Source organism: Schistocerca serialis, chromosome 12 (genome assembly GCF_023864345.2).
Source record: "Schistocerca serialis cubense isolate TAMUIC-IGC-003099 chromosome 12, iqSchSeri2.2, whole genome shotgun sequence".
Taxonomy (NCBI): Eukaryota; Metazoa; Arthropoda; class Insecta; order Orthoptera; family Acrididae; genus Schistocerca; species Schistocerca serialis.
The window spans coordinates 31,403,136-31,429,356 of NC_064649.1; the positions used below are offsets into that span (position 1 = coordinate 31,403,136).

The following is a 26,221-nucleotide window of genomic DNA, read 5'->3' on the forward strand; positions in this document are numbered from 1 at the left end:
GTGAACTGCTGTTTGTGTATGAGAAATCGGTTGGAAACTTTCCTCATGTCAGCACGTTGTAGGTGTCGCCACCGGCGCCAACCTTGTGTGAATGCTCTTAAAAGCTAATCATTTGCATATCGCAGCATCTTCTTCCTGTTGGTTAAATTTCACGTCTGTAGCACGTCAACTTCGTGGTGTAGCAATTTTAATGGCTAGTAGTGTAAGTATCTCGCCCCTTTACAATTGTATGTCGTGTTACACTTAGCTGATCACGTTTTCCCGCTTTCCCTGTGTTCGGTATACACGTTGTTCCTCTTGGAACACCAAACACTTCTGCAACTTTCGTTACGCAAGCACCCGTCGTGCGAGCTCCAACAACGTGATCACGGTGGAATTCACGTAGCTCCGACGTAATGCACTCACAACTACACGGAATACCCTTCTGAGAACGACTGATTATTGCGACGTATTGGGACATTGCCTAGATGCTGTTCGTGGTCCAATATAACAGCGCAAGACGCAGTATTGACTAGCATCTGCAGATGCTTGTGTTCATGCTAGTATTCGCCGCGGGTTTTCCACGTTTCTGTCCAACCACTGTACACTGAGTCCGTTAATTGTTTGTCTGTTACTTGCTCACAGCTAATCTCCTCTGTCCCCGTTTAACATTGTTTATACTGGTAACAAAAGCACCTGCTCAATAGGGAGGAGTCCGTTACCTCCATGCTCACTAGACAGACTACCTGCAGGGAGGACTTCTTTTATCTGCTTGAAGGATTGCGAATGGTAGAGTTTGCTGATGAGGAAAATCGACGCGTTAGACACTTGTCCACATAAGACAAAGATCAGCTTTCCGAGTGCTGGCGCAGATCACAGCTCATATCTGTCAGTATTTTGATGGTGATGATGGATTGGGTTGGGACGATGGCAGACGAGTTGTACGTGCCCAGTAGGGCTACAGCCCGAGTGTGCGGTTCCCAGCACGACGGTCTCGTTACGAGCTGGGCCTCAGTGGACGGTCCAAGTGGCTCGGCCATTGTCGGCGTTTCCGCAGTTACCATGGCTAGCGGCGCGGAAGCGGCAGAAGAGCGACCTCCCGGTATTCGCGCCAGGAGGGGAAGGAGCCCAGTGGAGGGGTCGTGCCGGTGGCTGCTGCGGCTCATCGCGGACTGCCTCCGAGACGAGGGGGCGGTGGAGGCGGCGGGGGCGGACGCTGCTGAGGGGTGGGGCTGTACGCCGCTGCGCATCCTGACCCGCCTGTGGAACCGTCACCATATGGTATGCTGCAGCATCATACAACCTGTCACCGTCATTACGGTAATTTCCAAGAATGATTGCCTATCGTAGTTGGAGGGCTCCAAGCGATACATATCGAACGTGCGGGTCTAGTGAAGCAGGGGATACAACCCGTCGGAAACCAATGACGTCAGAATTGCCCAGAGAGCGTTTATTACACAGATGAAAGAGCTGACAAGAATGTTCAGAAACAAAGGAATACGAGAGACGAAAACTATAGTTGACATATATAAAGGCCAGTAGTATTTTCACGTTAAGGATATCGCATTTTTGTATCGTATCATTTCTCTGGAAAAATGGATGGAAATGGGATGGATATGAGTTGTATCTCGAACCTCATTCGAACTGTATTGCTTAAGTTCAGTAGGATACAAGTTTGCGTACACCGTTTTCACTATCATTAGTATCCTGTTGTTCAGCTAGACCCTAAATGAAGCACGGGATACAAATGTGTTGTTTCTTTCGCCTCTGCTACCACTAATAGTCTGTTCTTACGTAGATAGTAGTATTGCCGATGGCAGAAGGAGCTACGTACGTAATATTTGTACCCAAACTTCCGTTGACCTATATATATGTACACTGCTACCGAAAACGTGGAAATGGACGTACGTTACATTTGCAACCTGTACCTCAGTTTAAGTACACGAAGAGGCAATAAGACGACACATACACAATTTGTACCCCGTACTTCACTATGAGGTACAGTTTTTTTTTGCCTTTGATGCTAATAGTATCGACTGAAAGTTGTAGTTTTGATCACAGCAGTGACAATAGTATCCCATTCTTTAGTTGAGCTGTATAGCTACACACAAGATATGTATCCTGCTCTTCCAGTTGACATATGTAGGTAAATCTCATCAATGTTACATATGTCGTTCTTTTCGAATAGGTAGTGTCAGTGTAAAGATCAACTGAAGGACGGGATACAAATTTTAGTTGTGTCGGGCGTTTCACCTTTAATATTGCTAGTACAGACCCGAAAAAATCGTACTGATACTAGTGCTGGGAAACGAAAGAAGAACGACAGCTGCGAAATTTCTGTTACCTACTGGAGCACACGAAAACGTACATAATGGCGTAATACAAAAATAAAATAAGTCAAAATAGTCAAATGCAGTAAAAGAAAAAAATGGAAAACTGAACTTACCACACGGGAACTTCTGAAAAGAACCGAAGCTCGGCTCGCCTAGAAAGACGTCAACAAAAATTACATACCCACATACACAACAAGCAAAACATTACGAAAACACTCACACACACACACACACACACACACACACACACACACACACACATTCATCCCCGTCCCCCTCCACATCCTAATGTGTTATTAGCTAACATATTTCGGACGGTACATACACCCATCACGTTTAACAAAACATTTAAACGGGCAATATGTTTGGGGAATACTACACCTCCATGAATATTCGTCTAAGTGACTTTGAAGTGTGGAAATCCGGCGTTTCCCTTCCCTACAAGAGATTTCACAGCTGACCAATGACCCTCTATGCTATTTGTGCAAGCCCCTGTGGATAATGATCTGAACACAATATTGTGATTGAGGTGCTGATAACCCCTTTCCCCTAAATCCCTATAGGAAAAAAACCTGTCTGAAATTACAGTGGAACCCTCTGCAACGTGATCTTCAATTAAGCTGACCAAAACTACCTTCCTTCGATTGGGTACTAATTTAAACACTACATCGTCACACTCTTGACCTGAAACTCCAGCCCCCCAAACCCATAACCCCACCTGAGTTTTCCCCCCTGTTGTACTTTCTTTTGCCAAAATGCGGCTCATCATTTTCGACCATAATACCCCCCCCCGCCCCCTTCCCAATGCCCCTTATATTTCCCGTATTCCCTGCAAAAAGAGTACCAATCCACAACTGTACGCTTACTCACACGACATTCATGGACACACAGCCACACAGGATATCTCAAACACCATCAGTACGTGATTTTCATAATGTCTCTCAAGGCGAGCTTAGATTTTCCTAACCACATCCTTCGTCTAATGGACCGCCACAACCTATCTTTGCTATAGCGCCATACGAATAAGTAGTGAGTAGGGCGACGAGATACACTTGTGAGGCGTATATGTTCGCCGCACTCGCGTCGAACATACTCGGCAACGAGACCACACATTTGTCAAAAACAAATCGTGGCCAACATGTCTACGCCCATAGCCCCTCTCAGATCATCTATGTTCATCGGAACAGATAAATCAATACCTGCAAACGAAAATGAGATGCTAAAAATTGTCCTAAAATAAGAAACTAATATTCCAAATTACCTCAATATCACTAAGAATGAAATTAAGTACCGAATGAATTGCAAACAACCAACTATTTAAATAAATGCACACGAAGAATATTTTGAGCAATATGTAGCGATCTCTTTTAAAATCACACATTCAGTTATTTTAATGTACAGTGATAGCGCTTATCCGGAACACAGAACTGTTTTAATATCTATGGCATAAAGTGAAGACATTATTATCTATGAGTAATGTATGACGTCATTGGTCAAAGCCGACGGGTTGTATCCCCTGCTTCACTAGACCCGAACGTGCGATAGTAAATCGTTTATGGAAGTCTCGTGGCGCGCGTAACGAGTATGTTTCAAGTTGTCACTATAGCGACGACAAAAGAAAAGCGTTAGAGAGGCACATGTAAATTCAAAGGAGACGGCTTACCTTACTCGTCGTCGGTGTTATCGTCTTGTGACAGTCCGCGTGATGTGTAAGCTGCAGGGGCAATTCCGTTTTTCCCGTACCCAGGGTAAACTCTGCCAATATCGCGAAGGGATGTCGGGAGAGTGTCGCATGTGTCGACTTTCCCCTGTAAAAGCAAGTTGTGAAAGTATAGGTACTGGAACAAATACAGTTGAAACGTCCCCTTAGAAAAATTTTAAATGGCTGTGCTTAAACTGACACACAATATTTTTAGCGCAACGTAATCTGACTTTCAACAATCCCTACAAAAGAATGGCCCTGACTAACAATAACCTATACCTTTCATGAATCACTTACCTCACAAAAATCTTCGTTATTAGAACTCCTGCAATACAGCGAGCGCCAATACTGCCAGCTAAATAAGATTCAAACTACTGAAGGCACTAACTACTGATAGGCATACTTAGCAAATGAAAGATTTTGATAGAGGACAAACAATGTATTTACCTTAATAGTGTTCAAAAGTCATAATATATATATCAGCTCGTGACATCCAGTCTTACAAATTTACTGTCTCTGATGGACACACGTCCAGATCATCCGCTCTCAAAACTCCGCCATCTCTCTCCCCACATCCACCACTGCTGGCGGCTCACCTCCAACTGCGCAACGCTACGCACTGTTAACAGCCAACTGCCCAACACTACAATAACAAATTCGAACAATGCAAACCAGCCACAGACTGCACACAGCACAGTCAGTGATTTTCGTATAGAGCGCTACATGGCATTACCAACATAAAAACCTAAACAGCCTACTTACACAGTTCGCTCCTCTGTCCTGGACGCCCTTCTCTTTTTATGGTAGACTTGACAGACTTCCACAGTCGTTCTATATTCTGGGTATGGACACTGGCGTCATCTGAAGAGACAAACTCCACAGAGTGGTTCACGAATTCGTGCTCAAACCCTTCAGCTATGAGAGTCTGGTACGACTGAAACCCGTCTGTGATGACTTTTGCTTCAGGCAGTGTGAAATGTTTTATGAGACCCACTAAAGGCACCTTGTCTCGGGACAATACCCTCACAACAACACACTTGCGTGACTCCCTTTCTATCCCACCAAAAACCCAAAGGGTCAATTCTAGTGTCCGATACCACCCGTCGGCTTTGACCAATGACGTAATGTGTGATGTTGTTTTGTTTCTGCCGCAGACTGCTGTCGATGAACGTTATATGATTTCTCTGGATTTCCTCGTTACGCGCGTATATTAAAAATTCGATGTAGATTGTTTTGTTTTCATCTCTTAATTTGTTTTCGGCATCTTTTGTTAAAGAAAGTATTCGTGATTTAAAAGTAGTCGCGATTTATGAGGTCTTGATTTCTCACGCTGTTCGTTATGGATGAGTCAGTTGATTTTACTGCGAAAATTCTGAATCATTGGGCGTAATTGCTGAATTTTGCAAGTGCAGTGCCTGTGGTTGCGTAATCACGAACTTCCGACGAATACATGCGGAGGTGCAGAAAAAATAACATATGGAGATCCATACGGAGGGGGACGTGGTTAGAAAGATCGAGGCTGAATTTAGAAGTAACTGTCATGCTAATCTACTTTTTTTGCTATGAATATTCTTGCCAATCTGTCATGCACGAATCAGGGTTTTCGTGTGGCACTGTAGTCGACTGGTTCTCGTTTTGTAGAGAAGTCTGCGGGGAATTTATTAAGTATAGGGGGTCATTGGGGGGGGGGGGGGGGGGGGAGGGAGGGGTTATAGTTGAAGTAGATGAGTCACATTTTGGAAAGTGAAAATACGAAAGGGGGCACGAGGTTGTTGGGCTTTGGGTTTTTGGAGTAGTAGTTTCTGGAGGAGATGGTGCTAATGTTGTATTTAGGGTTGTACCAAATCGGACAAAGGAAGTCTTGACATCTTTAATAGAAGAATATGTGGAAGAAGGTTCTTTAGTCATGTCGGATGGGTTTGCTTCGTACAAGAGCTTGGGTGAAAGGGGTTATCATCATTTGGTCCTGAATGACAATATTCAGTTTAAAGATTATAAGACGGGGGCATGTACTAATACTATCGAGGGGCATTGGGAGGCTGTAAAATCTGTTGTCGGGCGGGGAAAGAGGATTCCAGTGTTTCAAGGCCATTTAGACGAATACTGTTGGAGGAAGAGTATTCCTAAAGGTTGATGTTGATTTCTTGCATTTATGAAAGTAGTCAGAAAAAGTACAAGCCTCGTTTTGTTAGTTAGGTGTTGGTGGATGTGATACTTTTTTCTTGTTTTACGTTTCTTTTTTTTATGTTACTGTATTGTGCGAGTGCTACTTTTTTGGTTTCTATGGAGGGAGGTGTTTCTGTCGTTTTAATATTTTCTGGTTACAATGGTGGGCCGAGGGGTATTGCTGTGTTTATGGGTGGTTGACTCGTGGTTTCATTTATTTCATTATTTTAAAATTTTGCGTCTGATTGAGGGCGGGTGGTACGGAAGAACTGATTTGGGTGGTACCTCATTCGTGCCTGGCAGTTTGTGTTTCTTAATACTTTTTTCATTAGTTAGTCTGGATTTTGCTTCTTACATTACAGTTTGATCTTCTAACATTATTATTTCTTGTTATGTCCTTATTTCGTTCTTGTCTGCATCGATCTTTGACTCCTTTGGAAGTTCATATGCGGTAAGTTTCTTTTTATGTAGCCACTTTTATGTTTTCCTTTTCGATGTTTCTGTTACACTTCTCTTATTTTTACTGTGACTCCTGGTGTATCGATTTTACTGACTGTTATTTGGAGCTACTGTAGCTGGTGTGACTTAAGTGTAGTATAGTTATCGGTTGCAAGGTTTGGTCATTTTTTCGTTTTATTTCTTTACGTGTGCAGTAATGTGTGTAAAGATTTTCATTTTTTGAAACTCTAGTCGTATTCTGTAGTTCACTAACAACATCGTTTTTTAAGCACGTTTCTGATATGTTATATGATTTGCGCAACAAACAGTAATATTGGAATCGGTAACTTGAAATGACCTCCTACATAGGTTGCTTCCAGTTACCGATTCCAACTATTCGACGGTTCATTATTTAGATCGTTTTTGCAGTACGTGTGAAAAATATAATATAATATATGCACTCGTAATTGCTCTCGTGTTCTTATTTATTTCAGTCATCTTCAACTCGTTTAAATGAAATTCGCGCGTAAATAATAGTCGTAGTAAATGTATTATTCCATGGCATGCTACATTCGTTCGTTTACGAGTATGATCCGTTCCATTCATAGATTGTCCATTGCAGCATCTTTGCCTTACGTATGACGTCATTGGTCAAAGCCGACGGGTGGTATCGGTCACTAGAATTTATCGTCTACTTCTACTATTTTATTCGGTCCACCAATTGGCACACTATCATTTGTCACTATCAGGTAGTGCACTTCACGGCAAAACCCGAAGTAGTCACACAGGGTATTTGCCGATAACTCAGTTCCTGATGCTGTGGCTTGCAACGTGTTATCTCGAATCCAGCAGAACAAAAGAATTACGCTCGTCTGAATTGATAATTTGGAGGACTCGAACCACGTATTTTTCCTGACGCTGGCTCGCTTTCCGCGAAGTCCACAATCAAATTGCAACGGAATCTCAGTGTCCACACTCCTCTTACGGAGTTTCACAGACATCGTAGCACCACAGTTAACACAGGCCCTCCTTTCCTCGTCCGGCAGAAGTCCATATTTCCGGCAAAAAGTCAAACATTTGTCTGTGCTGGAAATGCATGGAATTAGAGTTTTCCATGTGAGGTAACCCGCAGGAGAAACTTGAGAAGCAGCACACATTACTCTCGCTATCAAGAGAGACCGTGTCGATTTCCCAACGGAAGCACGAACAATTATGGCGGGAATGTAGTGTACACCAACTGAAGAAACAACGCAAAACTGATAAAAATGACGATCACACATAATTTATCACAACGCGCGCCACGAGACTTCCATAATCGATTTACTATCACACGTTCGATATGTATCGTCCGGAGCCCTCCAACTTCGACAGGCAATCATTCTTGAAAATAACGTGGTATGCGGCTGTCTGCTATCGCGCTGCAGCATCATACAGCCTATCACCGTCATTATCATTATCATTATCATCATCATCACCATCACCATCACCATCATCGTTATTACATCATCATCATCATGGTTATCGTTTCTCCCCATCTAGGGCGGCACCAACCAAATATTTTCGCATTCGGAGGAGAAAGGTGGTGATTGTAATTCCGTGAGAAGATTCCTCCGCAACGAAAAACGCCTTTCTTTTACTGTTGTCCATCCCAAATCCCCTGTTTCGCGATAATGCAAAACGTGCTGCCCTTCTTTGAACTTTTTCGTTGTACTCAGTCGATCCTGTCTGGTATGGATCCCACACTGCAGCAATATTCTAGAAAAAGGACGGACAACCGTAGTGTAGGCAGTCTCCTTAGTAGACCTGTTACACTTTCTAACTGTCCTGCCAATAAAACGCAGTTTTTGATTAGCCTTCCCCACAGCTTTTCTATGTTTCCTTCCAATTTAAGTTCTTCGCAATTACAATTCCTAGGTTCAAAAGGTTCAGATGTGTGTGAAATCTTATGGGACTTAACTGCTAAGGTCATCAGTCCCTAAGCTTACACACTACTTTATATAAATTATTCTGAGGACAAACACACACACACCCATGCCCGAGGGAGGACTCGAACCTCCGCCGGGACCAGCCGCACAGTCCATGACTGCAGCGCCCAAGACCGCCTGGCTAATCCCGCGCGGCAATTTCTAGGTATCTAGTTGAATTTACGGTCATTAGATTTGACTGATTTATCGTGTAAGTGCACTTCTTACCCATATTTCATTAAAGTATCCTACATATGATACTAATACATGCTAATATCTTTTAATTGGTTCTGTATGTATTCGTGTTACCCATGATGAACCCTCTGCCAGGTTGCTAGGATCAACGTCGATTCATGATACCAGCCATTGGATTGGACAATTGACGTAATGGAAATTCTATTAATGTGCTAAATAATACAAGTTTGGCTTGAAAAAGGGGAATGTATCAAGTCTTCAATGACTACTGTAGCAGGTTCTTATTGAACGAACTCTCCCAAAGAAATTCTGGCCATATATAAAGACCGTCGGTTACACCATAGTTACTGCCCTGACATTCATGTTTGACACAGGGACATAAACTAAAGGCAGCAAATAAAAAAAATAAAAGAAAACTAACTGCTGATCTTCATGATCAAACGTTCTTTCACAAAGGAAGACGACACAGAAGTACTGCGCCAGTGTAATTATTGCAGCGCTTCAGAGATGAGTAATGTATATATTGGTACCAGTGCCGTTAGCTCCACGGTCCTATGGATTGTATCAGAATCTACGAAGCATAGGCGGTTGACTTACTAACTCTTTTATGCACAAAGAACTATAGATACTCTGAGAAAAATCTGTGAGCACACACTCATCAGTGAGTGATTCACAGTGCTATCCTCCAATGGCATTCATCTGTTATACACACATCAAAAAAAGTTTTGCATCACCCCAGTTCCCAGAACTCCTGAAGATAGACGTTGAGTGTGGATATTGTATCACAGACACAGTCCCTTTCACTGTCCAGAGATGACGCTAAAGCCGCCCAAAGATGTAAACGACCATGCATGAGAAGCGCCTATTAGACGGAGAGGGGCCGACAGCCGGTCAGTTCCAGTCATTCCACCAGGAAGGAGGTACACGACTCGTGTTGGCTGTAGTTCAACCATGCCTCGACGGTCAATACCGCGGTTCGGTCGCATCCGCATTGTTACCTTGTGCCAGGAAGGGCTCTCAACAAGGGAAGTGTCCAGGCGCCCAGAGTGAACCAAAGCGATGTTGTTTGGACAGGAAGAGATCGTCGGAGACGTGTGTGGAGACAACCCTCTCAGGCTGAACGCTTAGACACACTGTCCAGCGAGTGCAGCAAGGTGGAGGTCTCCTACTGTTTTGCGGTGGTATTATGTGGGGCCGACGTACCCCGTTGGTGGCCATGGAAGGCGCCATAACGGCTGTACGGTACGTGAATGCCATCCTCCGACTGAGGGTGCAAACATATCGGCAGTATATTGGCGAGGCATTCGTCTTCGTGGACGACAATTCGCACCCCCATCGTGCACATCTTGTGAATGACTTCCTTCAGGCTAACGACATCGCTCGACTAGAGTGGCCAGCATGTTCTCCAGACATGGACCCTATCGAACAATCCTGGGATAGACTGAAAAGGGCTGTTTATAGACGACGTGACCCATCAACCACTGTGAGGTTCAAATGGCTCTGAGCACTATGGGACTTAACATCTGAGGTCATAAGTCCGTTAGAACTTAGAACTACTTAAACCTAACTAACCTAAGGATACCACACACATCCATGCTCGAGGCAAGATTCGAACCTACGACCGTAGCAGTCACGCGGTTCCGGACTGAAGCGCCTAGAACCGCTTGGCCACCGCGGCCGGTCCACTGTGAGGGATCTACGCTGAATCGCCATTGAGGAGTGGAACGATCTGGACCAACAGTGCCTTGATGAGCTTGTGGATAGTATGCGTCAGTGCAAGAGGATATGCTACTGGGAATTAGAGGTACTGGTGTGTACAGCAATCTGGACCACCACATCTGAAGGTTTGCTGTATGATGGTACAACAAGCAATGTGTGGTTTTGATGAACAATGAAAAGGGCGGAAATGATGTTTATGTTGATGTCCATTCCAATTTTCTGTACAGGTTGGTTCAAATGGCTCTGAGCACCATGGGACTTAACTTCTGAGGTCATCAGTTCCCTAGAACTTAGAACTACTTAAACCTAACTAACCTAAGGACATCACACACACCCATGCCCGAGGCAGCATTCGAACCAGCGACCGTAGCGGTCGCGCGGTTCCAGACTCTAGCGCCTAGAACCGCTGGGCCACCCCGGCCGGACTCTGTACAGGTTCCGGAACTCTCGGAACAGAGGTGACGCAAAACTTTTTTTGATGTGTGTAGAATCTGGGGCCACAAGTAAACCCCCAATTCCTTAAATAATTGAGCTCGTAAGAATAAAACGACTTTAGATGTATTATTACTTCACAAATGCGTTAAACAAAGTTAAATATTTGAAGTTAAGCATGAAAACAAGATAAAGTTTAGACAAGGTTTCAAATTATGCTTTACGCTTCTTGGAGGTTTCTAAGTGTTCTCATTATCAAACACTGGGTGAGTACAGTCTGGGAAATTTGCTGACGGTTTTAAGCAAAAGCAAGTTTTTCACACACCTCATTGTTTATGACGTCATATCTCCTGTGGTATGTATCGTCCAATGATATTATTTTGCCTGTATATTCGGTGGTGTGTGGGGATAGTGTCTGCAAAATGTGTTGCGAATAGAGCCAGTAGGCTAGTAGGTAATGGAAGGTAAAGTTGCGCGTTCTGGCCACGGACAGGCCAATCGGACACGTCCTATCGCCATGTCATCCTCTGCAAATTACGTCCTCAGATGCAGTATGGAGAGATGTGTACTCAACATACCGCTCTCCCCGTCGTTGTTGGGTGTCTTGTCCCTGGAACCGCTACTTATCGATAGAGTAGCTCCTCACGAGGCCGAGTGCTCCCCATACCAGTTCTCTCAGCGAGGAAGAAAATGCGTGCCAATACCGGGAATGGAACCCAGGCCCTTCACATGGCAGTCAGCTGTGCTGACCACTGAGTTGCAGAGGGAGGGTGGACAGGGTTATTTGTAATGAAGTAATAAATTAGAATGTCGTGCCTGATGTGGCAATTTAATGCAAGAACAGCAAAAATGTAGTAAACAATAACGCTCTTCCATTTCACCATTTTGTTCAGGATGTCAGCGAGGAAAAGTTTCGCTAACGTTTGAAATTATGTGTAACTTTGTTGCAAGTCATTAAGTGGCGTCATTGTCAAATACTGGAGGAATACAGGCTGAGTATGTGCACACAGTGAGTTATGCAGCCTCCAAATATAAACACAGTTATTAACTTTAATACTTGTTTTGCTATGTTAAACTTTTAATGTAGGAGTATATCTCGTAATAACTACATTATGACAGCGTTTTGAAATTTTTAAATTCTGTCAATAAGTATGCGAAATACTATCAAATTTTTGTTGCCCCTGGGTGCCATTAGATAGGCAACCTGCAACTCGGACCGTGCACTATCCACCACGAAACGTGTTGGTCTGTTACTGACGCAGATATTCGGAGTTCAAACGTAATGAGTTGTCTCGAACCGTATGACCTCCTCCACGCCTACCAACATGCATTGGGGAAACATCCCTCACGTGGGTTCCAACTATCACTTTTACCCACACGACATCCTTAAAGTCATGGATAAAGACAATCAGGTGGCTACAGTATTTATTGAATTCCAGAAAGCATTTGTCTTGGTAGCACACCAACAGTAATTAACAAAAGTAAATGACACGAACTTTGTGTTTGGATTGAGCATTCCTCGGTAGGGACAACGCAGTAAGCTATCTTCGGTCGAATTATCGGCAGATGTAGAAATAAGTTCAAGCACATCCAAGGGACGTGTTTTGGTATTTTTGATATTCATGCTGTACATTAATGACCTGCCAGAAAAAAAAAAACATTAATACGGATTATGTCAAGCTCTCGTGTTTCCAGCCGAGTGGCAGCGTTAAAAAGTCTAGTGAGGTTTCAACAGACTTCCGGAGAAATATATGTTGGACTTCCGGAGAAATATATGTTTTTTTTCAGAGCTCTTGATAGACATGCTATAGTTCTAGAGATCTCTGTATAAAATCTGAGTAGTTTTAGACAATTTGGCGAAGAAAACAAAGTAGTCGAAAAAATTGAGCTCTCCTAATAAGATTGATTTGCCAACTTGCGGAAGCAATTATGAGCACAGTTCTGAATAGCTCCCCAAGAGTTTTGCAAAAAATCCTGGTTAGATTATTTTTGGTGCAGCGTTTACGACATGACTGCAGTAATGAGGCACCCGCTTTCGCAACATAAAAAAGCAATACAGTACAACAGTTCTGATCACAGTTCTGGATAGCACTCCAAGAGTCTACAGAAAACCCTAATTATATTTCTTTCTTTTTCACCTAGCAGTGGATAATGAGGTCATTGCAGTAATGAGGGACCCGTTTCACTACATTAAAAAAGAAATTTGTACAACAATTCTGATCATAATTCTGCATACCACCCCAAGAGTTTTGTCGGAAACGTTCAGTTAATTCCTTACTCGTACTCGCAAAAATTTATCCTGAGGTAGCAAGACGATTCGACCCCCAGTTAGCCATCTGCGCAAGATTATGTAGTGTTTCTTTATTTGATTTAAGTTAGGCATTTAAAGCAGATTGTGACAAAGATAGATTTTGCAGCGTTTTTAATGATCATGCTAATGTACCTTAAATTTACGACGTGACGCTTCTAGAAGCTGAAGTACTATGGAGGTGTTGTGGTAAGAATTCGCGGTGCTCTTTTAATTTATTTACTAGAGGCGGAGGAAACATATTTTCACGTTTGGAAGACGATCGCAAACCAGTTCCAGAATATTTGTTAAACAGAAGTATATCATGCAATTCTGTTAAAATAAAAAGCGAAGATTTAGATGACATGATATTAAAGCTTATTCGTAAGGAAGTTAGTATGAGTCAACAAAAAACACGTTAATTTTAAGGGTGTACGGGCTATACGTAAGAATACTGCTCACGCTCGTTTGAACTGTACGGTTATGGTCATTCAGTCGATGCTCATGTGCAGTCGTCACTCCAGCGTGAATGATGTTTATGAATCGTAATACTCGTAAAAATGAAGAACCTACCAGAATAAACCATTATCTGCACAAAAAATATCATTGGGATTTTCTGTAGTAATCTTGAGGAGCAAGTCAGAGTTGGGAGCATAATTTTTTTCACAAAATTCTGCACAACTAATCAAATTTTGTACGGTGAACTCTAGAACTATAGCACATCTATTAAGAACTCTGAAAAAATTGCATGTTTTTCGAAAGTCAGGCGCCGACTTCATACGACTGCGTTAAAATACCGTGGCGTTTTGATGGCTCTCATACTCACCATCTTCTGATGACATGTCGACATATTCCCAATAACATTCCAAAGTGATGCAGTTATTGTAAATCCGCTTTGTATGTTCTGACATGCAAAACTGTGTCACATTTGGAATCATTCAACGTATAGAAAATTCAGGTCCAAAAGTTTCCAGGGACTGCAGCACAGGACTTGAATGTAGACGGGTTTGGTGTGGGTGTTATGCAAGAACGGGCTCAATTTACGAACTAATTTATTAAACACAAAATCTTCTTGGCAACGCGACGATAACAACTAAAGAGAACTTAATTTGCAGCCCTGTACAGATCAACAAAGCAGGGCTCAAACAATAGAATAACAATTAAAAATGTCTTCAACTTATTGAAATACAGTGTTCCGGGAACCCGTACAGAAAATACGAATAGAGATCAACATAAACATCATTTCCGCCATTTTTATTGCTCATGCAAATCACACATCTCATATTGTACCGCCATACATGGAAACCTTCAGAGGTGGTGGTCCAGACCGCTGTATACACCGGTTCCTCTAATACCCAGTAACACGTCCTCTTGCAATGACGCGTGTCTGTATTCGTCGTGGCATACTGTCCGCAAGTTCATCAAGGTACTGTTGGTCCAGAGTGTCCCATTCCTCAACGGCGATTCGGCGTAGATCCCTCAGAGTGGTTGGTGGGTCACGTCGTCCATAAACAGCCCTTTTCAATCTGTTGTGTTGTTGTGGTCTTCAGTCCTGAGACTGGTTTGATGCAGCTCTCCATGCTACTCTATCTTGTGCAAGCTTTTTCATCTCCCAGTACCTACTGCAACCTACATCCTTCTGAATCTCTTTAGTGTATTCATCTCTTGGTCTCCCTCTACGATTTTTACCCTCCACGCTGCCCTCCAATACTAAATTGGTGATCCCTTGATGCCTCAGAACATGTCCTACCAACCGATCCCTTCTTCTGGTCAAGTTGTGCCACAAACTTCTCTTCTCCCCAATCCTATTCAATACTTCCTCATTAGTTATGTGATCTACCCATCTAATCTTCAGCATTCTTCTGTAGCACCACATTTCGAAAGCTTCTATTCTCTTCTTGTCCAAACTATTTATCGTCCATGTTTCACTTCCATACATGGCAACACTCCATACGAATACTTTCAGAAATGACTTCCTGACACTTAAATCAATACTGGATGTTAACAAATTTCTCTTCTTCAGAAACGCTTTCCTTGCCATTGCCAGCCTACATTTTATATCCTCTCTACTTCGACCATCATCGGTTATTTTGCTCCCCAAATAGCAAAACTCCTTTACTACTTTAAGTGCCTCATTTCCTAATCTAATTCCCTCAGCATCACCTGACTTAATTAGACTACATTCCATTATCCTTGTTTTGCTTTTGTTGATGTTCATCTTATATCCTCCTTTCAAGACACTGTCCATTTCATTCAACTGCTCTTCCAAGTCCTTTGCTGTCTCTGACAGAATTACAATGTCATCGGCGAACCTCAAAGTTTTTATTTCTTCTCCATGAATTTTAATACCTACTCCGAATTTCTCTTTTGTTTCCTTTACTGCTTGCTCAATATACAGATTGAACAACATCGGGGAGAGGCTACAACCCTGTCTTACTCCCTTCCCAACCACTGCTTCCCTTTCATGTCCCTCGACTCTTATAACTGCCATCTGGTTTCTGTACAAATTGTAAATAGCCTTTCGCTCCCTGTATTTTACCCCTGCCACCTTTAGAATTTGAAAGAGAGTATTCCAGTCAACATTGTCAAAAGCTTTCTCTAAGTCTACAAATGCTAGAAACGTAGGTTTGCCTTTCCTTAATCGTTCTTCTAAGATAAGTCGTAAGGTCAGTATTGCCTCACGTGTTCCAGTGTTTCTACGGAATCCAAACTGATCTTCCCCGAGGTTGGCTTCTACTAGTTTTTCCATTCGTCTGTAAAGAATTCGTGTTAGTATTTTGCAGCTGTGACTTATTAAGCTGATAGTTCGGTAATTTTCACATCTGTCAACACCTGCTTTCTTTGGGATTGGAATTATTATATTCTTCTTGAAGTCTGAGGGTATTTCGCCTGTTTCATACATCTTGCTCACCAGATGGTAGAGTTTTGTCAGGACTGGCTCTCCCACGGCCGTCAGTAGTTTCAATGGAATATTGTCTACTCCGGGGGCCTTGTTTCGACTCAGGTCTTTCAGTGCTCTGTCAAACTCTTCACGCAGTATCATATCTCCCATTTCATCTTCATCTACATCCTCTTCCATTTCCATAATATTGTCCTCAAGTACATCGCCCTTGTATAGACCCTCTATATACTCCTTCCACCTTTCTGCTTTCCCTTCTTTGCTTAGAACTGGGTTTCCATCTGAGCTCTTGATATTCATACAAGTCGTTCTCTTATCTCCAAAGGTCTCTCTAATTTTCCTATAGGCGGTATCTATCTTACCCCTAGCGAGATAGGCCTCTACATCCTTACATTTGTCCTCTAGCCATCCCTGCTTAGCCATTTTGCACTTCCTGTCGATCTCATTTTTGAGACGTTTGTATTCCTTTTTGCCTGTTTCACTTACTGCATTTTTATATTTTCTCCTTTCATCAATTAAATTCAATATTTCTTCTGTTACCCAAGCATTTCTACTAGCCCTCGTCTTTTTACCTACTTGATCCTCTGCTGCCTTCACTACTTCATCCCTCAAAGCTACCCATTCTTCTTCTACTGTATTTATTTCCCCCATTCCTGTCAATTGCTCCCTTATGCTCTCCCTGAATCTCTGTACAACCTCTGGTTCTTTTAGTTTATCCAGGTCCCATCTCCTTAAATTCCCACCTTTTAGCAGTTTCTTCAGTTTTAATCTACAGGTCATAACCAATAGATTGTGGTCGGAGTCCACATCTGCCCCTGGAAATGTCTTACAATTTAAAACCTGGTTCCTAAATCTCTGTCTTACCATTATATAATCTATCTGATACCTTTTAGTATCTCCAGGGTTCTTCCATGTATACAACCTTCTTTCATGATTCTTAAACCAAGTGTTAGTTATGATTATGTTGTGCTCTGTGCAAAATTCGACCAGGCGGCTTCCTCTTTCATTTCTGTCCCCCAATCCATATTCACCTACTATGTTTCCTTCTTTCCCTTTTCCTACACTCGAATTCCAGTCACCCATGACTATTAAATTTTCGTCTCCCTTCACAATCTGAATAATTTCTTTTATTTCATCATACATTTCTTCAATTTCTTCGTCATCTGCAGAGCTAGTTGGCATATAAACTTGTACTACTGTAGTAGGCGTGGGCTTCGTATCTATCTTGGCCATAATAATGCGTTCACTATGCTGTTTGTAGTAGCTTACCCGCATTCCTATTTTCCTATTCATTATTAAACCTACTCCTGCATTACCCCTATTTGATTTTGTGTTTATAACCCTGTAGTCACCTGACCAGAAGTCTTGTTCCTCCTGCCACCGAACTTCACTAATTCCCACTATATCTAACTTCAACCTATCCATTTCCCTTTTTAAATTTTCTAACCTACCTGCCCGATTAAGGGATCTGACATTCCACGCTCCGATCCGTAGAACGCCAGTTTTCTTTCTCCTGATAACTACATCCTCTTGAGTAGTCCCCGCCCGGAGATCCGAATGGGGGACTATTTTACCTCCGGAATATTTTACCCAAGAGGACGCCATCATCATGTAATCATACAGTAAAGCTGCATGCCCTCGGGAAAAATTACGGCTGTAGTTTCCCCTTGCTTTCAGCCGTTCGCAGTACCAGCACAGCAAGGCCGTTTTGGTTATTGTTACAAGGCCAGATCAGTCAATCATCCAGACTGTTGCCCTTGCAACTACTGAAAAGGCTGCTGCCCCTCTTCAGGAACCACACGTTTGTCTGGCCTCTCAACAGATACCCCTCCGTTATGGTTGCACCTACGGCACGGCTATCTGTATCGCTGAGGCACGCAAGCCTCCCCACCAACGGCAAGGTCCATGGTTCATGGGGGGCTTTTCAATCTATCACAGGCATATTCGATAGGGTTCATGTCTGGAGAACATGCTGCCCACTCTAGTCGGACGATGTCGTTATCCTGAAGGAAGTCATTCACAAGATGTGCACGATGGGGGTGCGAATTGTCGTCCATGAAGACGAATGCATCGCCAATGTGCTGCCGATATGGTTGCACTGTCGGTCTGAGGATGGCATTCACGTTACGGCGCCTCCCATGACCACCAGCGGCGTACGTCGGCCCCACATAATGCCATCCCAAAACATCAGGGAACCTCCACCTTGCTTCACTCGCTGGACAGTGTGTGTAAGGCGTTCAACCTGACCGTGTTGCTTTCAAACACGTCTCCGACGATTGTCTGGGTGAAAGCATATGCGACACTCATCGGTGAAGAGAACGTGATGCCAATCCTGAGCGGTCGATTCGGCATGTTGTTGGGCCAGCTGTACCGCGCTGCATGGTGTCGATGTTGCGAAGATAGACCTCGCCATGGACGTCGGGAGTGAAGTTGCGCATCTTGCAGAATATTGCGCACAGTTTGAGTCGTAACACGACGTCCTGTGGCTGCACGAAAAGCATTATTTAACATGGTTGGCGTTGCTGTCAGGATCCCTCCGAGCCATAATCCGTGGGTAGCGGTCATCCACTGCAGTAGCAGCCCTTGGGCGGCCTGAGCGAGGCATGTCATCGACAGTTCCTGTCTCTCTCTGTATCTGCTCCATGTCCAAACAACATCGCTTTGGTTCACTCTGAGACGCCTGGACACTTCCCTTGTTGAGAGCCCTTCCTGGAACAAAGTAACAAAAAAAAAAAAAATGGTTCAAATGGCTCTGAGCACTATGGGACTCAACTGCTGAGGTCATTAGTCCCCTAGAACTTAGAACTAGTTAAACCTAACTAACTTAAGGACATCACAAACATCCATGCCCGAGGCAGGATTCGAACCTGCGACCGTAGCGGTCTTGCGGTTCCAGACTGCAGCGCCTTTAACCGCACGGCCACTTCGGCCGGCTGAACAAAGTAACAATGCAGACGCTATCGAACCGCGGTATTGACCGTCTAGGCGTGGTTGAACTACAGACAACACAAACCGTGTACCTCCTTCCTGGTGGATTGACTGGAACTGATCGGCCGTCTCATCCCTCCGTCTAATAGGCGCTGCTCATGCGTGGTTGTTTACATCTTCGGGCGGGTTCAGTGACGTCTCTGAACAGTCAAAGGGACTGCGTCTGTGATACAATATCCACAGTCAACGTTCTTCAGGAGTTCTGGGTACCGAGGTGATGCAAAAATTTTTTTTAATTTGTGTAGAATTAAAATAAACTTCGGGGCAGCAAACAAATTGCTGCAGTCACAATTGTAATACACCAGGAAAGATAGAAATATAGCTACGTTAATTAACCACGGGACACTAAGACAACTCCCAAACTTAATTAACGTCACCCAGATACCACATAGCTAACCACTGATCTACAGCAACTAGTCAGTATGACAAACTACTATGAACTATCTCCAGGACTTGTTGCACGCATACACTAAAAAAAAAAAAAATCGCACCACGAAGGAATTATCTGAATGCAACGGAAATCAGTGGATGTGAGGCACGTGTACAGAGAAACAAATAATTACAACTTGAGTAAAAGTGGATTATTTATTCACGAGAAAGATCTCTTCAAAGCGAGCACGCCTGTAAGACTCGGCCTACCTGTGGCTCTTATGCAAGCAGTTATTCGACTTAGCACTGGCTGACAGTTGTTGGATGTCCTCGACAGGGATACCGTGCCAAATTCTATCCAGACATGTGTTCGGCTTGGAATCTCATTGACTGGAGTAAAATTGTCTTCAGTGATGAGTCCCACTTCGAACTGAGCTCCGATGACCAGAAAAGATGTGTGAAGACACCCCAGACAGTGGTGGAATCCCAGTCTGACTCTCGCCCGCCGTCCTGCCTGGGGTGACGTCATGTCATAGCAGGTCCCCTTTGGTTGTCACCCGCGGCACCCTTAGAGCACAGGAGTACGTCGACGATATTCTACGTCTCATTTTGTTGTTCTTCACCGTAAGCCATCCTGGGCTTACATTTCAACAAGGTAATGCTCGGCCGCACATGGCAATGGTTGTCTTCGAGCTTGCCCAATCCTGCCATCGCCAGTAAGACCACTGAATCTCTCCCGAGTTGAAGACGCTTGGAGTATTATAGGCACGGACTCAAACCAGTTCGGGATTTTGACATTCCAGGCACCAACTGAACAGAATTTGGCATGATATTCCTCGGAAGGACGTCCAACTACTGTACCAACCAATTCCAAGCCAAACAACTGTTTGCATAAGAGGTACAGCTGGATCAATGCGTTATTGACTTGCTCAATTTGTGAAGTTCCTTCTCTTGAACAAATCATCCGATTTCTCTGAAATAGTAATCCTTTGCTTGTCTGTACACGTACATCACATCTACCGATTTCCGTTCCATTCGAGTAATTCTTTCCTGGTACGTCGTCGTCTTTTTTTTATGGAGGCACGTCAATTTGGAAATAAGGCTTGAAATTGTGTATAGAGATTACAGCTGCCTCAGCTCCCCTATAGAGTCTATGTAGTGGGTCCGAGATAGACAAAGGTCAGCCGTTTGTAGGGAAGTGTGTGTCCCGTTACCAGGGTTCAAATGGCTCTAAGCACTATGGGACTTAACATCTGAGGTCATCAGTCCCCTAGACTTAGAACTACTTAAACCTAAAGTTTAATAAGCCACTGCTGCAAAATACTAACGTGAATTCTTTCAGACGAATGGAAAAACTAGTAGAAGCCGACCTAGGGGAAGATCAGTTTGGATTTCGTAGAAATGTTGGAACACGTGAGGCAATACTGACCTTAAACCTTATCTTAGAAGAAAGATTAGGGAAAGGCAAAGCTACGTTTCTAGCATTTGTAGACTTGGAGAAAGCTTTTGACAATGTTGGCTGGAATACTCTCTTTCTAATTCTGAAGATGGCAGGGGTAAAATACAGGGAGAGAAAGGCTACTTACAATTTGTACAGAAACCAGATGGCAGTTATAAGAGGCGAGGGACATGAAAGGGTAGCAGTGGGTTGGAAGAGAGTGAGACAGGGTTGTAGTCTCTCTCCGATGTTATTCAATCTGTATATTGAGCAAGCAGTGAAGGAAACAAAAGAAAAATTCGGAATAGGTATTAAAATCCATGGAGAAGAAATAAAAACTTTGAGGTTCGCCGATGACATTGTAATTCTGTCAGACACAGCAAAGGACTTGGAAGAGGAGTTGAACGGAATGGAGAGTGGGAAGAGGAGTTGAACGGAATGGAGAGTGTCCTGAAAGGAGGATATAAGATGAACATCAGCATCAGCAAAACGAGGATAATAAAATGTAGTCGAATTAAGTCGGGTGACGCTGAAGGAATTAGATTAGGAAATGAGACACTTAAAGTAGTAAAGGAGTTTTGCTATTTGGGGAGCAAAATAACTGATGATGGTCGAAGTAGAGAGGATATAAAATGTAGACTGGCAATGGCAAGGAAAGCGTTTCTGAAGAAGAGAAATTTGTTAACATCGAGTATAGATTTAAGTGTCAGGAAGTCATTTCTGAAAGTGTTTGTATGGAGTGTAGCCATGTATGGAAGTGAAACATGGACGATAAATAGTTTGGACAAGAAGAGAATAGAAGCTTTAGAAATGTGGTGCTACAGAAGAATGCTGAAGATTAGGTGGGTAGATCACATAACTAATGAAGTAGTATTGAATAGGATTGGAGGGAAGACGAGTTTGTGGCACAACTTGACAAGATGAAGGGATCGGTTGGTAGGACATGTTCTGAGGCATCATGGGATCACCAATTTAGTATTGGAGGGCAGCGTGGAAGGTAAGAATCGTATAGGGAGACCAAGAGATGAATACATTAAGCAGATTCAGAAGGATGTAGGTTACGGTAGGTACTGGGAGATGAAGAACCTTGCACAGGATAGAGTAGCATGGAGAGCTGCATCAAACCAGTCTCAGGACTGAAGACCACAACAACAACAAACCTAAGGACATCACACACATCCATGCCCGAGGCAGGATTCGAACCTGCGACCGTAGCAGCAGCACGGTTCCGGACTGACGCACCTAGAACCGCTCTTCCACAGCGGCCGTCTGCTGGCAGCGGTAATCACGAGAATGTACAGTCGCTGGAAGGCCGGGCTCCGTTCGGCCACCTGGCACTGCCGAGAGGGAAGACCATCGTGTTCGATACAGGTTCTGGAGCATCATACTGCATCTGCAGCAGGAGATTTCAGGAGCAGTTGACGCCACGGTCGCATATCGAACTGTTACAAATCGATTACTTCAAGGACAGCTTCTGGGCAGACATCCTGCAGTGTGCATTTCATTTACCCCAAACCAATGCTATTTGCGACTTCAGTGATGTGAAGCGAGAGCTCATTGGAGGGCAGGTTGAAGATGTGTTATGTTCTCCGATAAAAGCTGGTCCTGACTCGGTGATTGCCGTGTGTTGGTTAGAAGGTGGTCAGTTGAGGTCCTGCAACCAAGCTGTCTGTGTGCTACCCACACTGGACCTACACCTGGAGTTATGATCTGGGGTGCGATTTCGTAGGACAGCAGGGGGCACTCTAGCGGCTATCCCACGCACACTGATTCCAAATGTGACGTCAATCTGGTGATTCGACATATTGTGCTCCCATTCACGAACAACATCCCAGGAGCTGTTTTCCAACAGGATAATGTTCGTCATTTACCGCTGTTATAACCCAACATGCCCTACAAGGACATGTAGCCTTGGCCTGCTGGATCACCAGATCAGTCTCCAATCGACATATGGGACATCATCAGACGACAACTCCAGCGCAGAGCAGGAAGGAGAAGGATACACTGTGTTGCGAAATCTCCAAAGTGGAGCCTGGCTAGTGTAACCCAGTTCACTCTGCAGACGAATTCGCAAAGCAGATTCGTCTGTAAGGACAGTGGTAGTCGGGTGGAATCATGGGAACGCTGTGGGAATTGCCTGTACAGTGCGGGAGGCATCTCAGGGGACCGTAGCTTTTTTACTGATGGCATAAAGACTGAACACTGTGGCAACAGCCAGAGCTGCAACTGGGCCAAAGTGTCCTTCTCACCTATGCTGATGCCCTTCTTAACAGAGCTGCCCCTTTGGATTAGACTTCTGTAGCCAAAGACGTTCCATAGCATATTTGAACAATTCTTTTGCCGTAATGATGTGAGACGACTCAGTTTACAGAATATCTATACATCATTAGTGTTAACACATCATATTATTCTATTTTTTACCAAGTAGTGATTTCCCCAGAAAATTATTGTTTAAAGTACACTACTGGCCATTAAAATTGCTACACCAAGAAGAAATGCAGATGATAAACGGGTATTCATTGGACAAATATACTATACTCGAACTGACATGTGATTACATTATCACGCAATTTGGGGGCATAGACCCTAAGAAATCAGTACACATCAACTAACTCTGGCCGTAATAACGGCCTTGATACGCCTGAGCATTGAGTCAAACAGAGCTCGGATGGCGTGTACAGGTACAGCTGCCCATACAGCTTCAACACGATACCACAGTTCATCAAGACTAGTGACTGGCGTATTGTGACGAGCCAGTTGCTCGGTCACCATTGACCAGACGTTTTCAATTGGTGAGAGATCTGGAAAATGTGCTGGCCAGGGCAGAAGTCGAACATTTTCTGTATCAAGAAAGGCCCGTACAGGACCTGCAACATGCGATCGTGCATTACCCTGTTGAAATGAAGGGTTTCGCAGGGATCGAATGAAGGATAGAGCCACGAGTAGTAAAACATCTGAAATGTAACGTCCACTGTTCAAAGTGCCGTCAATGCGAACAAGAGGTGACCGAGACGTGTAACCAATGACACCCCATCCATCACGCCGGGTGATACGCTATGGCGATGACGAATACACGCTTCCAGTGTGCGTTCACCACGATGTCGCCAAACACGGATGCGACCATCATGATGTTGTAAACTGAACCGGATTCATCCGAAAAAATGACGTTTTGCCATTCGTGCACCGAGGTTCGTCATTGGGTACACCATCGCAGGCGCTCCTGTCTGTGATGCAGCGTCAAGGGTAACCGCAGCCACGGTCTCCGAGCTGATAGTCCTTGCTGCTGCAAACGTCGTCGAACTTTTCGTGCAGATGGTTATTGTCTTGCAAACGTCCTCATCGGTTGACTCAGGGATCGAGACGTGGCTGCACGATCCGTTACAGCCAAGCGGGTAAGATGCCTGCCATCTCGACTGCTGGTGATACGAGGCCGTTGGGATCCAGCACGGCGTTCCGTATTACCCTCCTGAACCCACCGATTCCATATTCTGCTAACAGTCATTGGATCTCGCCCAACGCGAGCAGTAATGTCGCAATACGATAAACCGCAATCGCGATAGGCTACAATCCGACCTTTATCAAAGTCGGACGCGATGGTACGCATTTCTCCTCCTTACACGAGGCATCACAACAACGTTTCACCAGGCAACGCCGGTCAACTCCTGTTTGTGTATGAGAAATCGGTTGGAAACCATCCTCATGTCAGCACGTTGTAGGTGTCCCCACTGGTGCCAACCTTGTGTGAATCTCTGCAAAGCTAATCATTTGCATATCACAGCATCTTCTTCCTGTCGGTTAAATTTCGCGTCTGTAGCACGTCATCTTCGTGGTGTAGCAATTTTAGTGGCCAGTAGAGTGTATCTGAGTGAAAGACCAAAATATATCAGATGATAGACTCGTTTGATTGCAAGACTAGGAATTGTACAAAGAAAAGCTGAATGTAACTGTTTTCATCAATATGTACACCGTGAACTTTGGAGCATTCTGCTACATTTACCGACTCCTGTCTATGTTCTACATCAGCTGTTGGAAAGACTGTATTTGTTGTACTGAACTGACAATAGCGCAATTTCTGAAAATATAGGGATAGTCCATTTTCAGATAACCACTTGGTAATTCTTTGAGAAATATCTTTTAAAATCCTTTCTTTTCCTTTCTCTTTAATGCGATTTATTATAACAGTAGTCTAGACTGCAAACACTACCAGTTCTGCTTGTTGAATGTTAACAGATAGGTCATTCACACACATAAGTAATGAGAGTGGACCCAAAACTGAACCCTGCGGGACTTCCCTTGTGATTTCTCCGGAGTCACTAAAATTTCCCAGCTTTCCAGCATTCCAGTTTTGCATTACGACCTTTTACATTCTGCCGGCCGCTGTGGCCGAGAGGTTTTAGGCGCTTCAGTCCAGAACCGCACCGCTGCTATGGTCGCAGGTTCGAATCCTGCTTCAGGCCTAGTTGTGTGATGTGCTTAGGTTAGTTAGGTTTAAGTAGTACTAAGTCTGGAGGACTGATGACCTCAATGTTAAGTCCCACAGCGCTAGAGCCATTTGAACCATTTTTACATTCTTCTTGTCAACTGTGATGAGTAACAAGCGAAGCGACGCAGAGGGGCCACTGACTGCAGCAACACGTCAGCACTGTAGTTTAAAGACTGTGGTCACAACTCTCCGACGACTGCTAGGTAGCTGCCTGTCGCCACTCCCTGTGCCAACTGTTTTGTTGAACTATACGAGATTTTCTGGTATTTTCCTTTTTAATTTACGTGTAGAACTTTGGTGCAGCAGACTGGCAGTGTGCGGGCATGAGGCGGCAGTGCCGGTTGTTGTCCACAGGAGGTGGAACCGTCGCGGCTGATGGCCGTGCTCGACACGGGCGTGCTGTCTGGGGTGCTGGAGCGGCGCGACGGCCGCTACAGGGTGGCAGCCATCGAGAGGCAGGAGTGGGAGCCGGAGCGGCCGCAGCAGGAGGAGTGGCGCCGGGGGCAGCGGGGGCGGCGGGGGCAGCGGAGGCGGCGGGGGTGGCAGCGCGCGCCCTGCTGGTAATCCCCACCCCCACACACCACAAACAGCCTCTGGATGTGACGCTGCAGAGATGTGACATTACCATCACTCTCAACTATGGTCTGATTAAAATTACTTGATAGTTGCCATTTCACGCGTTGCAGCTGAGTTCCTCCGATTAGAGCACTCAACATCACACTCGAACCATTCGCTATTGCTAAACTGCCATAGCAATTGTGCAGTTCACCTTGCCCGACTTCCTTTCTCGATACGTTTGTATCCTGAATACTGCGTCTGGTACTTTTAT

The 26,221-nt window shown here is 44.2% G+C and overlaps 1 protein-coding gene across 1 annotated transcript in view; it reads left to right on the forward strand.

Moving 5' to 3' along the window:
- Positions 1-1,041: 1,041 nt before the first annotated feature.
- Positions 1,042-26,221, forward strand: part of LOC126428388 (uncharacterized) — a 35,670-nt gene continuing 10,490 nt past the window's right edge. The window contains exons 1-2 of the mRNA XM_050090313.1: positions 1,042-1,260; positions 25,747-25,952. Of these exons, the coding sequence (XP_049946270.1) occupies positions 1,042-1,260; positions 25,747-25,952 (425 nt within the window). The remainder of the gene's footprint in view (positions 1,261-25,746; positions 25,953-26,221) is intronic.